The sequence below is a fragment of the Periophthalmus magnuspinnatus genome, chromosome 8 (genome assembly GCF_009829125.3).
Source record: "Periophthalmus magnuspinnatus isolate fPerMag1 chromosome 8, fPerMag1.2.pri, whole genome shotgun sequence".
Lineage (NCBI taxonomy): Eukaryota > Metazoa > Chordata > Actinopteri > Gobiiformes > Gobiidae > Periophthalmus > Periophthalmus magnuspinnatus.
This window is the reverse complement of record NC_047133.1, coordinates 18,991,070-19,007,650: the sequence shown is the minus strand read 5'-3', so window position 1 is coordinate 19,007,650 and position 16,581 is coordinate 18,991,070. Positions and strand designations below refer to the sequence as shown.

At 41.2% G+C, this 16,581-nt stretch overlaps 1 protein-coding gene across 1 annotated transcript in view; it reads left to right on the top strand.

Annotated features, from left to right (window-relative positions):
- The first annotated feature begins 780 nt into the window (after positions 1-780).
- The window catches only part of arhgap23a (Rho GTPase activating protein 23a), a 126,591-nt gene continuing 110,790 nt past the window's right edge, over positions 781-16,581 (top strand). Inside the window, exon 1 of the mRNA XM_055223890.1 lies at positions 781-1,110. Within this exon, the coding sequence (XP_055079865.1) occupies positions 1,102-1,110 (9 nt within the window). The 5' untranslated portion in view covers positions 781-1,101. The remainder of the gene's footprint in view (positions 1,111-16,581) is intronic.

Below are 16,581 nucleotides of genomic sequence, written 5' to 3'. Positions count from 1 at the left end.
TGACAATAATGTGAAGTGGATTTTATCAGAGGGATGGGATTATATTTTGACAGCAGTAAAATACATGCAAGCCTCACATGACTTTTTCAAATGGCAATTTTTTCTTTTTTTTTTTTTTTTTAACAAATATGCTCAAATAATGTACGGTAACAATAACAACATTTGACTCTGGATAAATACAACAAGAAGCTTGTAAGACTGTCAGGATGAGAACGACTTTCTGATTTTTTTTTTACTAATTTTGCAGCTTCTTTACACTTGCACATCTATGCAGTTTATTTGTTATACAGCTGCATTTTTGTGTAGCCTTACTTTGTATTTCTTACTTTCAAATGTGGGTCAAACATTCCTCCTGCCTGAACTTAGAGGATGCCTGTCTGCCAGTCTACACTACATGTCCCAGCATGCCCCTCTCTTTCTTTATATTCCTACAATAAGACATTAAGGCATAGGCGGGGGCCATAAATCCTTTCCAGCCAATCACCTCCTGACCTGGGATCTGTGGCTGTTGTCAATGGCAACTGAGGTTTTCAGGTTGGACAGCTGGTGGAGGGTCTGTCATAGCTCTGCCGGGGGTCACATGGGCTCCGGTCAACCAATCGCATCCCTTCTGTGTTCTTATTGGCTGTCAGGCGGGGGGACTCTGTGTTTCGCTGCACCAGGAGGGAGGGGGGAGGGGAGATTTGAGAGGGAGGGGTCCGGGCAAGGGGCCAGCTCACACAGGCAGCTTGAGAACAAGAAGCGGGAGTCTCATTCTCTCTCTCTTCTGTCTCACATCAAGAAGACATTCAAGAACCTACTAAAAACATAACTATTTTTCCCATTTAGGACTATGCCATTGCTGCACCAGGACTTAAGCAACACCGGATAGTAGTGTCCATGTGGATTTATCAAACTGTCAAATTGGGAGACATAAGGAAGCGCACTCTATGGACCATGCCTGTTTTGAAAAGCTGCAAGCCTGCTATATGAGGACAGCGGGGTCAATTCCTCCTTTGCAATCGGGAACTAGGAAACAAGGAGACAACGAAAGGTCATCAGGAGCCAGAACATCTAGTGCCATGCCAGGGATGAAGAGGAGAGAGGAGACTGTCTACTAGGATGGACCAGGTAAGGACACGAGACAGGACGGGAGCACTCGGAGTAGTCTACCTCCACCATTCATTCATTTATGTCATTGCATGCCGGGGTTTGTACAGCAGGTATAAACACACTAGCATGCTCACACGCTTACGCCTTACACCTCAATTGCACTGTACCAAAGGGTGTGTTTTTCACTATACCGGCACATAGGTTGATCACTACAGGGAGGGGACAGCCAGGGGGGAGGGGACAGTGCCATGCAAACCTCCAGAGATGTGACATAGCCCAAAACATCACCTGATTATGTGATTATAACTGACTATAGACTTAGTATGGGGAGATGGAGAGATGGGGTCAAACTAGGAGGGGTGTGGCTGGAGTAGAGGGACTGTCAAGCTAATTTAAAATGTATAGTACTCAAAATTGACTCTTGTGAGCTTTTAGCCATGTTAGAATGTCATTATCTCATCAAAAACATACCTGGAGTTGTGTTTTGTTTCATTCACACATGTTTGAGTAATGATTTATTATTAGTCTGTTACATCTCCAAAGCTCAAAATGCTCTGTTCTACCTTGTGATGTCATGAAGTGGTAGTTTTCAAGTTGTCAGCTACCGTTTATCTTTTGTTTAGTAGAGCTTGACAATTGTATGGAGTATGGAGTTTAAAAACACAGTGGAGTCTCTCCTGTTTTACCGCATGACATCACAAGGTGGAACAGTGTTTTCTGTCTGAGAGAAGAACTCAGCCTAAATCTGCAGGGTTTATGTGTTAAACATGTGTGAATGAAACTAAACACAACTTCGGGTATGTTCTGATGAGAAAACAACATTATAACATAGATCAGAGAATGGAGTAATATAGGACCTTTAAACTGTATGTTAAGATTTCAATTTTAAATTTCATAAACTAACATAAAAAGGTAAACATGTTCAAATCAATCCGATAACAATTCCAATACTGATTTTTTTTTTAAATTATTATTATTACAAAACTTTGGATATGATGTCCAGGTTTTTATGATTTGGTGTTTTAGTCCTCAAGATGATTATCCAGTCAGAAAATAGAGTGTCTCATTTGGGTTGCCAGTTTCAGTGCTGGTTTAAACCTTAAAGGATTCTCTCTGGTCTGAATGGTCACTACCTAAACTGCCAGGACCTGCGGCCAATCATGAATCAGTGCCTCTGCTGTGGTCTATATCCTGAGAATGAGAAAAAGAACTTGTATGTGTTCTCTATCTGCAGGTTTAGGGTCTGGCAACCCAGGATCAGTTGGTTGTTTTAAAACTGCAGGCTAAGTTCAGTTCCTTTAACGGCAAAGATCGGTTGCAGGGAGGCAGTGCAACAGGGCGTAAAGCACTGACAGTGTTCGGTGCTGTTACACTGTGTACTCAAGTCACCTGCCCATGTTTGTGTGTATTTGTGAACTGAAAGGAAGCCACTGGGAACAAAAGGATGTTTAATCTAAAGCCTGTTTTGTCACATCTATATAAGCTATAATGAGACTGGTATAGACAAGGGCTGGACATAGCTGGACATATAGTCAAACAACACACAATATGATGTGGTAGCTCAGGGGTAGATTTGAGATGAATTTTGTTCAGTAGAAACAATTGAATAGATATTTTTTTTCTAGCTGTTTTTATTATTTATATAATTTTGTTTCCTCAAATTATGAAGATGTTAAAAATAAATGCCTGTCTGTTGTCTGTCAAAATGTAGTGGAGTAGAAAGTACAGATAGCTGCTCTCAAATTTAGTGATATAAAAGTAAAAAACTGTACATTTTAAAACTGACTTAAGTAAACAGACCAAACAGATACCTCAAAATTTTACTTAAGTACAGTACTAAAGTGAAGAATAAGATAAGGGAGTGTTTTTATTTGTCCAGATTTAGTCCTGGTTTGAGCCCAGTTTAGTCCTGATACAGTCTTGGTTTGGTCCTGCTCTGGTCCTGGTTTAGTCTTGGTCCAGTCCAGGTTTATCTCTCTGTTGTGTAATCCCAGTGGTGTCTGTTAGTCATTAAGGCTTGATTTTAAGAACTATTTATTAACTTGTTAACTAAACCAAAAAGGACTAAACCAGGCCTTGGATTAAACTTAATGCGAACTAGACCATTTAACCAATGATTATATAACATTAGTACAGTTTGACAGTAATGGAGTAATTTGTCACATCAGTGTTATTTCAGTACAAGTAGCTCCGTGTGAACTCCCGTCTGTGTTATGATAATTAATAATATAGTGTCTAGCTTTATTAACATCATAGCATCCGTAGTTTGACGAATGGTTTATCTGACAGATACAAGACTGCGCTCCCTCTCCTTATGACAAGAAGTGTCTGGACCATTGATTACCTCATCCCTGTCTCATCTGCTGCCCTGAGCATAGACTGTTATATATAAATGGACATAGATAACCTGCTAGCTGCCACGTTCCAAATAGGAAGTGATCATGGGCGCACTTTCAACTCCATCGGCTCCAATTCACTTTACATTAGGAAACTGTCACTTCTCTCTGGAAATGCTGCTGTCAGGCTCATTTTAGTCTTAAAACATTCATATTAACCCTCTCTACATGATCCTGGTATTTTTATTTCGCTATCCTGTCCATAAAAAAACGCTAGAGTCAGCAACAGGTTTGATTGACAGTATCTCTCTGCTAAACCAGCGTTATGGTTACTCAATTGAGATGGGCAATTCCAAGGCTGAAATCACCCAGATGATTCTAATGAAGATGTGTGGAGTTTAAAACAACAGTGGAGCTCTGCCTGTATTACCACGTGACACGTTTTTTGTTTGAGACTCAGCCTAATATGTAGAGTTTGCAGGTACGTTTTAGATGAGGAAACAACATTATTACACAGGAACTAGCGTAATATTGGATGTTTAAAATGTTTACTCAGTCTGAACATTACCGCACTACTAAAACATTATCCAAAAATATTTTTCTAATTTTAAATTCACGTTTCAGTTTATCAAATGCTTCCCTTCTGCACACTGTAAACTAGGGCTGGCACAAGCTTCTCAAATAGTAGCATGTGGTCATATATAAATTCTGATATAGATCTTGACCATTCCAAAACAATTAAGAAATTCAAATGATGTCCTTTCATGCCCTATATGTTTGTTTGTTTTTTTGTTTTTTTAAATGAGTATCTAGTTTTGATACTAGTTTTAGTGCCCAACTGTAAACTGAATCTTGCTTTTTGACTTGCAAACTTAAAAAAATTCCAGATCTCTTTGATATCACTCAGCTCTAGTGCAGGTAGTCCAAAAGAGGCGCTTCCCCTCTCCCCTCTGCATGTTGAGGTTAGCATGACGTTAGCTTACCCACTTTAGCATAGATGATGTCACCCCTCTACCAGCCAGACAATGTGTTTGTTTGGGTCCTCATGCCCCGCTGCTCATGTAAGAGCCATGTAAGACACAGCGTGACCGTGTATTATGTGTATTATGTTTTGTGTAGCTTTAAGGTCAAACGCACAAAAGAACAAGCCCCCTGTTTGTTGATCTGCTTATCTCATAACCTTATTCCCGGCAAATAGGAAGCCTGAGGCACTTCCACAGAGCGGACAGTGTGTTGGAAATATGTGAAGGCCAATGTGTAGGGTTCATGGCCTCAGTGCAGCAGAGTTAGCTAAAGTCATGGCCCTGCTCTGGTCTGTGAGGCTGGTAAACAAACAAGTATGTCCATACTGGAATGTGTCCATGGATTCTATTTATGTTATTTGTGGAAGGAAAAATACAAATAATGATGCAGTACTTAAAGCTGCATCAAGTAACTTTTCTCGAGGGGAGTCTGCCACACATTTGTCATATAGAGACCTTTTTTTTTTTTTTTTTTTACCAGGAATGTTACACAGTTTGACATTCAAATTATCTAACATTTCTTCCATTATAGGTGTTTTTCTTGCTAATAATACCGTGAAAAACATGCATTTTTACTGTGAACGGGGTTTTCCCTCCACAGTTCTGACTTGTATCTTGACCTGGTGACTGCTTTCTTGTCTCCATGACGATAGATTAGATAGATGGTTAAATGCCACAGTGTGGAACATGTAAACAAGCAGGTGGCGGACTCTCGACCACAAGGATTATTGCTTTGTTATTGCTTTGCCTGGAGTTTGCCTACGCAGTATGACATTAAACATATCTCCATAGAGACAAGCAGGTGACGTCACAAGAACATTTTTTGTTATTTTTGAGCAATAAAAACTCCTATAATTGATTAAATGCAAGATAGATATATTTAATGTCATGCATCACAATAACAGCTAGTTTTAAATCATTAGCAGGGAGCGGGTGCTCAGGAACGCTGTCAGTCAAAACTGTTGCTAACATTGGCGAGAGAACGAAGGAGCCTGATTTGTGTGTTATTAATGTTAATATCTTGATTTACAGCTGCAAAAGTGAAATAAAAACACCAGGATCATGTAGAGTGGGTTAATACGAACATTTTAAGACCAAAATGTTACAGATAGTGGTGACTTCCTATTTGGAACGAGGTGGCTAGCAGGTTAGCTATGTCCATTTATATATACAGTCTATGCAAAAGTCCCATTAATAGTAACAGTAAATTGTTTAATAATCCTTTGTAAAAGCGCTGGCATCAATAATGTATTGAATTTAGCATGTAACTGTAATGAAATCTCTGATAGCTCTGTCCATGAAAACATATCCTGGTGCAGCCCACAGTGCTTTATATCTGAGCAGATCAACACTATTAATACTTGTGCGCAGTGCAGGGAAATGCTGACTCCACACGGCCTTGGTGCAGAGCCTGGCCCAGGACGATGTCATTGTGATAAATGGAATCATATTGTGACGTAACGGCCAAATATGTTCATGCTGTTGTGGGACTTCCTGTGAGTCATGTGACCTCGTGGTGCTAGTTTTGTGGCCATGGACTGTTATCTCTTCCGGCTTTTTCCTTTTGGTCTGTTTACTCCAGAAACCTTCAAATGGGTTTGTGGGACACTCATTAGCATTAGCGGGAAGGAGCTAGATGTTTTTCCTCTATAGAATCTTATGTGTGGGGATAGGACAGTGATGTGATGGACAGTTTTTTATGTTTATCTGTCTAATATATATTTGGATATTTTGGTCCCTGTTTGGTAGACTTGTTTATTCACATTTTTGATGTGTGAATGCAGCCGTAAAAGCAAATTTTAGTTTGTAAGTAATTTTAATAAAAAATACTACTTGATTATAGTTTTGAACATGCTTGTTTTGGGAGGTGGCTGTTTTAATAAGCACAGAGCACACTGGCTGAATACATTTTACAAGCACTTTAACAGATACTTACATTACATTGAAGTACACTGAGTAACTCATCCACCCCATTTCTGAAATGTAAACAAGCACAAATTCCTGTAAACTTCATTCATGCAAAGGTAGCACATATAGGCCTACAGAAAATAAACTAGCCTTATATCTACTGTCTTATTTTACTTTCAGGACATAGGTCTAAATGCATTAATAGGCTAACAAATTGGAAGCTACGCACAGCACTGCATTTGAAGAGTGCGAAGCCTTGTTTAAGACATTGCGAACATTTTCAATTTTTCACAATATCATCTGCAAATCATCTGAAATCTTTCTATGACCCCGACCCCCATGTTGAGAACCACAGCTCTATAGCGTCACATGCATCAATAAACAACACTGGGTACATTTACATGGCCAGTAAAAATCAGATACAATATAAAATAATGATGTAACCCCTTCATTAGATCTGATTTGTGTGTGTGTTTATGCTGATAACACGCATATGTCAGTTAATCGGTTGATTTTTAGAGTAACTATTGTTTTTGGAAGTCAGAGCACTAGGCCTATATTGTGAGCATTTTCGCTTTCATTTTGACAGTTTAATTTGCAGTTTTTGCATTATATCACTTGTCAAAACTTGCATGTGAACTATGAGAAAGAAATCAGATCACCCCCATCAAGTGTCATTCGTTAGATTTCAATAATTGGATAACTCCACGAGTCAGATCATTACCAGATATTGTGCGTGTAAACACAGCCAGAGGCAAAAACACAGTGTCCCATACAGGGAGAGGTTACGTAAAATATCTCCTGCTGGATCTGACTGCTATTACAAGCCCATAAAACACCAGCTAACTCAATACAACTTTGTAAAAACATTAACTTGAGGACAGGGATTAATTGTTACATTCAGTGCATTTGCGATTGGGTCGTTAGCTTTTTGCGATCAATAGTAATTAAGTACAGAGTTTGCTGTGGCCACTGTCCATTCAACTCTGACTTCTGAAATGGATCAGTCTAAAACGCTGTCGTCACAAACAAGTGATTCTTCAACAGCAATTTGTCCATGAAGTCATAGTTTATTTAATATATGTATATATATATATATTTGAATATTTGAAAACGTGAGAGACAGTGGATATGGTTCTATGCATACTCAAATTTGATTATTATGAGATTTTTGGTTTTATAAGATTATTGAATGACATGTAAACAGCAAATTTTGACGGGAGTAAACTGATTTCTTTCTGATTGTGGTCACAGGTTACTCACAGATCAGATCATATTTTGTGGTCCTAAAATCAGATAATAATAAGATATTGTGCGGATGTAAATTTTTAACTTTTTTAACTTTTATAATGCAACTTTTGGATACAAATGTCATGTGTTGCATTTATAAACTTTTGGGAGGAGAAAATTAGACTCTGAGGGCTCATTAATTTGTTTTTATTTTAATAGATTTTTTTTTTCAGACCAAGGTTTAGTTTGTTTTCATACCTGACAGTTTGGACTGTTCACTAGCGCCCTTCCTCACAGTGGTCACGTGATGTTGCATTACGTGTCCAGTCAGCTGATTTAAACAGGTTTTGGCGCTGGCGCTGTAGAAGATGAAAAATAAACCTTGGTCTGAAAATAGAATCTATTAAAACAAATTATTGTAAGACCAGATGAACCTCATTGGACTATTAGGGCCATCGTAGTCCATAGTTGTTAAGGGGGACTTGTATGTAGGATTATATGCTGAAGAGAGGAGAGGAGGGAGAAAGAAGATAAGAGAAGAGAAAATAGGAGAGAGAGAGAGAGAGAGAGAGAAGAGAAAGAGAGGAAAGAGAGGGAGAGAGAGGGGGAGGGGGGAGGCAAGAGAGGAGAGACGGGGACATAGAGAAAGGAGAGAGAAGAGAGAGTGGAGAAAGACAGGAGAGAGAGGAAGAGAGAGGAGGGGAGAGGGGGAGAGAAAGAGAAAGGAGAGAGAAGAGAGAGTGGAGAAAGATAGGAGGGGGGGGAGAGAGAAAAGAGAGAGTGGAGAGAGATGGAAAGAGGGGAGGGGGAGAAAGGATTGTTGAAGAGAAGAGAGGATTGAGTTGAGAGCAAACCAAACCTTTGTCTGAAAATATATTTTAAAAAAAATATTGTAAGACCAGATGAACCTCGTTGGACTATTAGGGCCACCGTAGTTCAAAGTTATTAAGAGGCACGTAGGGGGTATATAGGATTAAATGCTGTGACAAACAAAACTAAAGGAGAGGTGGCACTGTTGGGTTATCAAGTTCAAAATGAATGCTCAAAAACAACAAGGGTTTCAGACAGAAGGGGATAAAAAGTAGGAACAGGTGGGCGAATCTAACTCCCCAAAGCCCCTCTACTTAACACGCTTCAATCTTACAGACTCTTAGGAATGTCTCACTTTTGTTCAGAGTAATAGAAAGTTCAGAAATGTCACCTTTGTCTGGCTATTTCGCATTGAAATTGAAATTAAAGCTTGTATATAGAAGCATATAGCGGTCTCTTCACCCATGCAGAGAACTATAGGGTAGTGGCCATGGCCCCTTGACCTAATTGTCCACTTTGAAACCACTGGTAAAGAAAGGACTTACAATGAAAATTAACCACACCGCAAGAGGCAGGGGGATGTTTTGCTGAGGTTTTGTTTGACAAGAGCAAAACAGAGCTGTGCCGTGCCCTTTAGAGACAGATATAAGGTAGTCTAGGGAGTTTAGCTTGGTTACCACTGCAGTCTATGGAGAATACATGGTACCACTAATACCACTAATATGTTCTTTCTATTTATCCATCAATTCCTTTTTCTTTTTTTATCCCGGGCCGGGTCGCGGGGGCAGCAGTCTAAGCAGGGACTCCCAGACTTTCCTCACCCCAGACACTTCCTCCAGTCCTCCGGTGGGATTCAAGGTGTTCCCAGGCCAGCCAAGAGACATAGTATATCCGGTGTCTTCCCCAGGGCCTCCTCTCGGTGGAACAGGCCCAAGTTTTATTAAGATCTGAATTCAATGACTTTTTTAAGGTCATGATCTTTGCTGTTAAGTTAAATGTTGGTTACTTAAAATTATTCTGTTATTTCATCTTTTTGTATTCATCAAAAGCAAATTTGGGGATTTTATGATGGTGTATTTAAAATATGGGCTATCAATTAAAGGTTAATTGTGTAACTTTTTGGATGGAGGTGTTCTTTTCCTAGAATGTTCCACAGTATGGCATTGAACATATCTATTGCATTCACTCATTAGGGTATTTCTACTGTGCAGAAATCTTTTAAGAACATGCATTCTTACCTTTTGTGGGTTTGCCTCTTCACAGATCTGGCCTGTGAATGTTGACTTCACCTACTTGTCTCCATGGAGAGTTAAGTAAGTTTTGTGCCATACTGTGGAACATTCCAGGAAAACCAATAACATCTCAGTGGAGACAAGCAGGTGGCAGACCCTTAGCGAAGTAAAGTTACATAGTGTCTTTAAAGATCCCATATTAGACCATTTTCTGAACAGACCTGGAGTTGTGTTTTGTTTCATTCACACAGGTTTAACACACAAATCCTCCATATTTAGGTTGAGTTCTTCCCTCAAACAGAAAATACTCTGTTCCACCTTGTCATGTCGTAATACAGGGAGTGCTCCACTGTGTTTTTAAACTTCATACATCTTCACTAGAATCAGATGATTTCAGACCTGGAATTGCCCAATTCTACTGAACTAAAAGTAAAAGGCACTGCTAACTTGAAAGCTACCACTTGAGAAGGTGGAACAGAGCATTTTAAGCTTTGGAGATCAAGACTAATAATAAAGGGTTATTCAGACATGTCTGAATGAAACAAAACACAACTCCAGGTCTGTTTTTGAGGTGGTAATAGCATTATAACATGACTTAAAGCTCAGAAGAGTCAAATGAACAAGAAGAGGTTACTGTTATAATAATCATAACATATAAATACTTCAATGTTTACATTTTTATTTCAGCAAAAACATTACGATCCCTATTACATTAACCAGAGCCTGCACGAATCCAATTACTCTTTTTAGTGAAAAGTGTTGAAACGTTGAAACTTTATTAGCCGTATTTTTGCCAAGTGGAGTTAGTGACGCATGAAGGAGACGGGTCCTGGGTTCATGTCCTTAGTCAGACTATTGCATTGCTATATGACCAGACAATGCACAGATTGTCCCAAGAAAGAATCTAGGACAACCTACTTCTGTAAGTAAACAACCAAGATGGCCACTGTAGACCTCAGAGTATGACAGTATGAAGTTCTGCACAATATGAGAAAAGAATGTGTTTGTTGGTTTGTTTTGAATTTAGAGGGGATTTGACTTAAAGAACATGTTAATTAATACCTTGATGTTAATTAATACCTCGATTAACTTGTCAAATGTAAAACTTATATAAAGTAAACGAAATACAAGACCAGTTCAAGATAATGGCAATAATACTATGAATGTTGTTTTAAAAATATACCAAATTTGAATAGAAATATTTTGTTTAATATGTCAAGTTTAATAATAATAATTCTCGTTTTTACAGCACTTTCACGTTTGTGTGGAATAGACTATTCTCCTCTCCTAATGCATCTAGTCACTGATAATGGGGCAGTGTCTTGGGTTGTCGTGGGTCTTTTATGGTTTTAAAGTTGACCTGTGTGGTTAAAGCTCCTCCTGTCAACAGCACTTTGTGTCAGAGAGAAGGAGGAAAAGAGAGGGGGAGAGAGGAGGGAGGGAGAGAGAGGGAGAGACGAGAGGAGAGAGGCAGAGAGAGGGGGGGAGAGAGAGAGGACAAAGGGAGGGAGGGAGAGATGAGAGGAGAGAGGGGTAGAGAGAGGGGGGGTAGAGAGAGAGGGGGGAGAGGAGAGATGGGGAGAGAGAGAGGTAGGAGAGAGAGAGGAGAGAAGAGAAGAGAGGGGGAGAGAGAAGGGGAAAGGAGAGAGATAAGTGAAGAGAGGGAAAGAGAGATTAGAGAGAGGTGAGAGAGAGATGAGAAGAGAGGAGGAGAGAGGATAGAATAGTGAAGCATAGAGAGAGAGTGGGGAGAGGAGAGAAGAGAGGGGAGAGAGAAAAGAAAAGAGAGGAGGAGAGAGAGAGAGAAAGAGGGGAGAGAGGGATGGTAGAGATAGAGAAAGAGGGAATAGAAACACGAGAAGGGCGAGAGAGAGGGGGGAGAGACAGAAAAAGGAAGAGAGAGACGAGGGGGAGAGTCTTCGTGCCTGGAGTTAGAGGAGTGACAGTTGAATAATTAGCAGCAGGCGTCACGTCTGCAGCTCGAGTGCGGCATTCAGCACAAGTGAAGAGGATCAGGTTCAGGTGACGTCATGGTCACTGTAAATCAAATAAATAAAATGAAATATTACATTCTTTATGAACTGAGCAAAAATTAGCACTTTTCCCAAATAATTATTAAAAAACAAAAAAAACACACACATCTTTTGGATTGTGAAAAGTCCCCAGATGCGACAGGAAGCTGAAACCATTGTAATCTTTCCTGTACTACTTTGTTCCTGTTTTACCTCCACAGTTAAATTATAAAATGTTTGCCCTAGACTAGACCAAACTCTATCAATTTGTTTTTATTTATCTTTAAGAAGTGCGCCCTCCTGTGGCCACAGCTTGTTTTTGCATCTTACCTCGTTTTACAGGGGCCTGGGGGATTATGCTTGAGCAGCAGATGGTGGTTTCTTTAGTAAATTTAGCCTCATGAGATGTTTGTCAGCGCAGACGGTGATGACTAGGCACTTTAAAGGTAATGCTATCGGTTTAAAATCCTGTCTAGACCTTTCACATTATTTTTGTCAATCACATTTCCAGGAGGCGAGGTGAGTTTGTAAAATGATTAATAATGATAATATCAGGTTTGCTTTTAAGTTTTAGGACACTTAAAGCTGCACTATGCAACTTTTCCGGTGGGGATGGGGAGTGTGCCATCTGCTTTTGACCACGGAGTTGCTTTTTCAGCTGCGATACGATACTGTGGATTTAAGTACTAGCCGATACCCGATATCAACCAATACCAGAGCAAAGACTAAAAACTGGGATTTATTTCCTTAAAACTAAAATAATGTTATTTATCTCTCAAGTGACTGCAGAACAATTTTATATAAATACAAATTCAAACACTTACAATTACATTACATATCTACTGTCAAGCCCTGATGAAGACAATCAGGGGTAGAAACGTGCTGGCCGGTCCGTGTCTTAATAAAGGACTCTAATTGTTTTACACAGGAGCCTCTGATGTTTTCAGCTCCACTACCATGCACATCAGTATGTACTAAGCTCTCTGTTCCTGCATGAAAAGTGGCCTTGTCCTTGAAGACACCTGTGTCCTGGTTCCTTCTGTCTGATTCAGTGAGGCCCCCTGAAGCACTCACCTTTGCTCCTTTTTTTATACTCTCATTAATATCCAACCAGGATATCAGCTGAACCGGTATTTGGAAGCTGATATCTGAGCCAGCAAATATCCAGTATCGGTGGTATTTCCGATACCTGTATCAGATCAGTCCATCCCTACCCACAATATGGCACTAAACATATCTATTACAGGTGTTTTTAATGCTCAAAATAACTTGAAATAATGTGTAAAATTGAATACTATATTATGGAACATTCCAGTAAAGCAATGAGCTCTCTATGGAGACAAGCAGATAGCAGAAAGGTTACATAGTGTACCTTTAATGCTGGTTGTCCTTTGGCAACTTGGTAACTGCATCATCAGTGTTAACCGTGTTGACTTCTCATTTTTCCATCCATCCATCCATTTTCTTCCGCTTATCCGGAGCCGGGTTGCGGGGGCAGTAGTCTAAGCAGGGATTCCCAAACTTCCCTCACCCCAGGCATTCCCAATCACGCCCCTCCAGGTGTCACTGTCGTTATCCACATGGGCGTTGAAGTCCCCCAGGAGAACAACAGAGTCCCCAGTCGGTGCACTGTCTAGTACCCCTCCCAGGGACTGCAGACTCTGCACTGCTGTTTGGCCTATAGGCCGACACAACAGTGAGAGACCTGTCCCTGACCCGAAGGCGCAGGGACGCGACCCTCTCGTTCACCGGAGTGAACCCCAACGAGGCAATGAGCAAGCCCACACCAGCTCGCCGCCGCTCCCCGCGGGCAACGCCAGAGAAATGGAGAGTCCAGCCCCTCTCAAGAAGTTGGGTTCCAGAGCCCAAACTGTGCGTGGAGGTGAGGCTGACAATATCGAGTCGGTAATGCTCAACCTCCCACACAAGCTCCGGCTCCTTCCCCCCCAACGAGGTGACATTCCATGTCCCCAGAGCCAGTCTCCATGTCCAGAGGTCCGGTCGTCGAGGCCCCGCCTTTTTCTCATCTTAATAATTTTGCTGATGAAACAAGAACAACAGAATGGTAAAATGAAATACCGCACACAAGCTCAGTATAATGTTTGTATATCCTATAATTACATGTTGCCAGTATCATTACGTTATCCACTTCCTCGTCACGTTGAACCTAACTTGTCATCTCTGGTTTGTAAACTCTCTCCTCTGTGCCCTCTCAGCTGCTGCTTGAAGAGACAGTATACACAACATTAAGGCCAAGACCTGATCCCCCTCAGGCAAACAAGCTATTCCACTTGACTGTATGTATTTAAGTACATATATTTATGAGGAGGGGCTGGGTTAATGCCATTGTTGTGCTACAGACATACAGATACTGGTGTCACTGGTAAAGTAGTGTTCTTACATGTATAAATCATTAGCTTGAGTGCAATGATACAGTCCAGATTCCTGCATCATGGTGCCACTTTGAGGTCTGTGGATCATTCAGAAGATATAATATTTTGTTTTGGATTGTTAATTTCTATGTCAACGCTCGTAACTTGTCGTCATTCTGAAACCCATGGAGAGCTTATACCTTGTGTGTAGAGGCGTGTGGTACATTATAATATATTTACTCAAAAACAGTCCATCTATATTGTCTGTATGAGTGTAGACTAGAGATATATTAGAAAAACAATATTTGGACTTTTTACTGTATTACTATTGCCACATGAACATAGAACTTTTTACACAACTCAACCTACTTTATATCAGATTTTAGTGGCAAAGCTTGTTTTAAATTCTCCATTAAAATGAACAGTATTCTTGCTTTACCAAAAGTGCCACCATGAAGGGGGTGGAATAAAGTCAATAGGTCTCTGGTAAAAAAGGGTTGAGGGTGAGTAATAAAAATCTGACCCATATATTGGCCCAAAAATATCAAAAGAGCTTATCATCCATCATATTATGCTTTTTTATGATATGTTATAATGTTATTTCCTCATCACAAACAGACCCGGAATTGTGTTTTTGTTTAATTTATTCAAACATATTTAACACACAAACCTTGCATATTTAGGCTGGGTTCTTCCCCCAAACTCAAAACACTCTGTTCCACCTTGTGATGTCATGAGGTAATACAGGAAGTGCTCCAATACACTCCATACACCTTCACTAGAATCATTTGGATGATTTCAGCCCAGGAATTGTCAATCTCTACTGAACCAAGGTTAGAAGGAACTGTTAGCTTGAAAACTACTACTTCATGACATCACAGGGTGGAACAGAGCATTTTGAGCTTTGGAGATGTAGACAGACTAATAATAAAGTGTTACTCAAACATGTGTGAATGAAACAAAACACAACTCCAGGTATGTTTTTGAGGAAGAAACATTATAACATGACTGACTAAAAGCTCACATGAGTCAATTTTGTGTAATATGGGACCTTTAATGAATTAGATATTTTATAGGCTTTGCTTCTAATCAGAATCAGAATCAGAATCAGAAGACTTTTATTGCCATAGTCTGTGAACACAGTTCACAAACTAGGAACTTGATACGGTGAAAAAGTGCAACATAAACACACTGAATAAATACAAATACAAATAAGAGCATGCACAAAGTTAAAAAGATATGCTTAAAAAAATCAAATGAAATACTTAAAGGGAAAAAATATGTACAATAGCAGCATCAGAACAACAGTGCAAAGTGGCTTATTAAAGTGACCGGTGTTATAAAGTGTCCAGTTTAGTGCAGATATTATAGAGTGTTCATGAGACAAACAGCAGAGGGGAAGAAACTGTTCTTATGGCGAGAGGTTCTGGTCCCAATGGACCGTAGCCTCCTGCCAGAGGGAAGTGGCTCAAATAGTCCATGTCCAGGGTGAGAGGTGTCAGCTGCTATACGGCCTGCTCGCCCCCGAGTCCTGGAGACGTACAGGTCCTGTATAGATGGAAGGCTGCAGCCAATCACCTTCTCAGCAGAGCGCACAATGCGCTGCAGTCTCTGTCTGTCCCTGGCAGTGGCCCCAGCGAACCACACAGTGATGGAGGAGGTGAGGATGGACTCAATGATGGCCGTGTAAAACTGCACCATCATCTGGACTGGCAGCTTGCGTTTCCTCAGCTGCCGCAGGTGGAACATCCTCTGCTGAGCTTTCTTGATGAGGGAGCTGATGGTCGGCTCCCACTTGAGATCCTGGGTGATGCAGGTGCCCAGGAAGCGGAAAGAGTCCACAGTGGTGATGGGGGAGTCCGTCAGGGTGAGGGGAGGCAGGGGGGCTGTGACTTTCCTGAAGTCCACGATCATCTCCACTGTCTTCTGGGCGTTGAGCTCCAGGTTGTTGCTGCTGCACCAGGACACCAGCCGGTCCACCTCCCTCCTGTAGGCAGACTCATCGCTGTCCGAGATGAGTCCGATGAGGGTGGTGTCATCCGCAAACTTAACCAGTTTGACGGAGTCGTGGCTGGAGGTGCAGCAGTTGGTGTACAGGGAGAAGAGCAGGGGAGAAAGTACACAGCCCTGTGGAGATCCTGTGCTGATAGTCCGAGTGTCCGAGACATTCTTCCCCAGCCGCACGCGCTGTCTCCTGTCTGTCAGGAAGTCAGTGATCCACCTGCAGGTGGAGTCAGGCACGTTGAGCTGAGCGAGCTTGTCCTGGAGCAGAGCAGGGAGGATGGTGTTGAATGCAGAGCTGAAGTCCACAAACAGGATCCTGGCGTAGGTTCCCGGGGAGTCCAGATGCTGGAGGATGAAGTGAAGGGCCAGGTTAATGGCGTCGTCCACAGACCGATTGGCTCTGTAGGCAAACTGCAGAGGGTCCAGGAGGGGGGAGGTGAAGGACTTGAGGTGGTGCAGGACCAGGCGCTCAAATGACTTCATGACTACAGACGTCAGCGCCACAGGTCTGTAGTCATTAAGTCCAGTGATCCTGGGCTTCTTGGGGACGGGGACAATGGTGG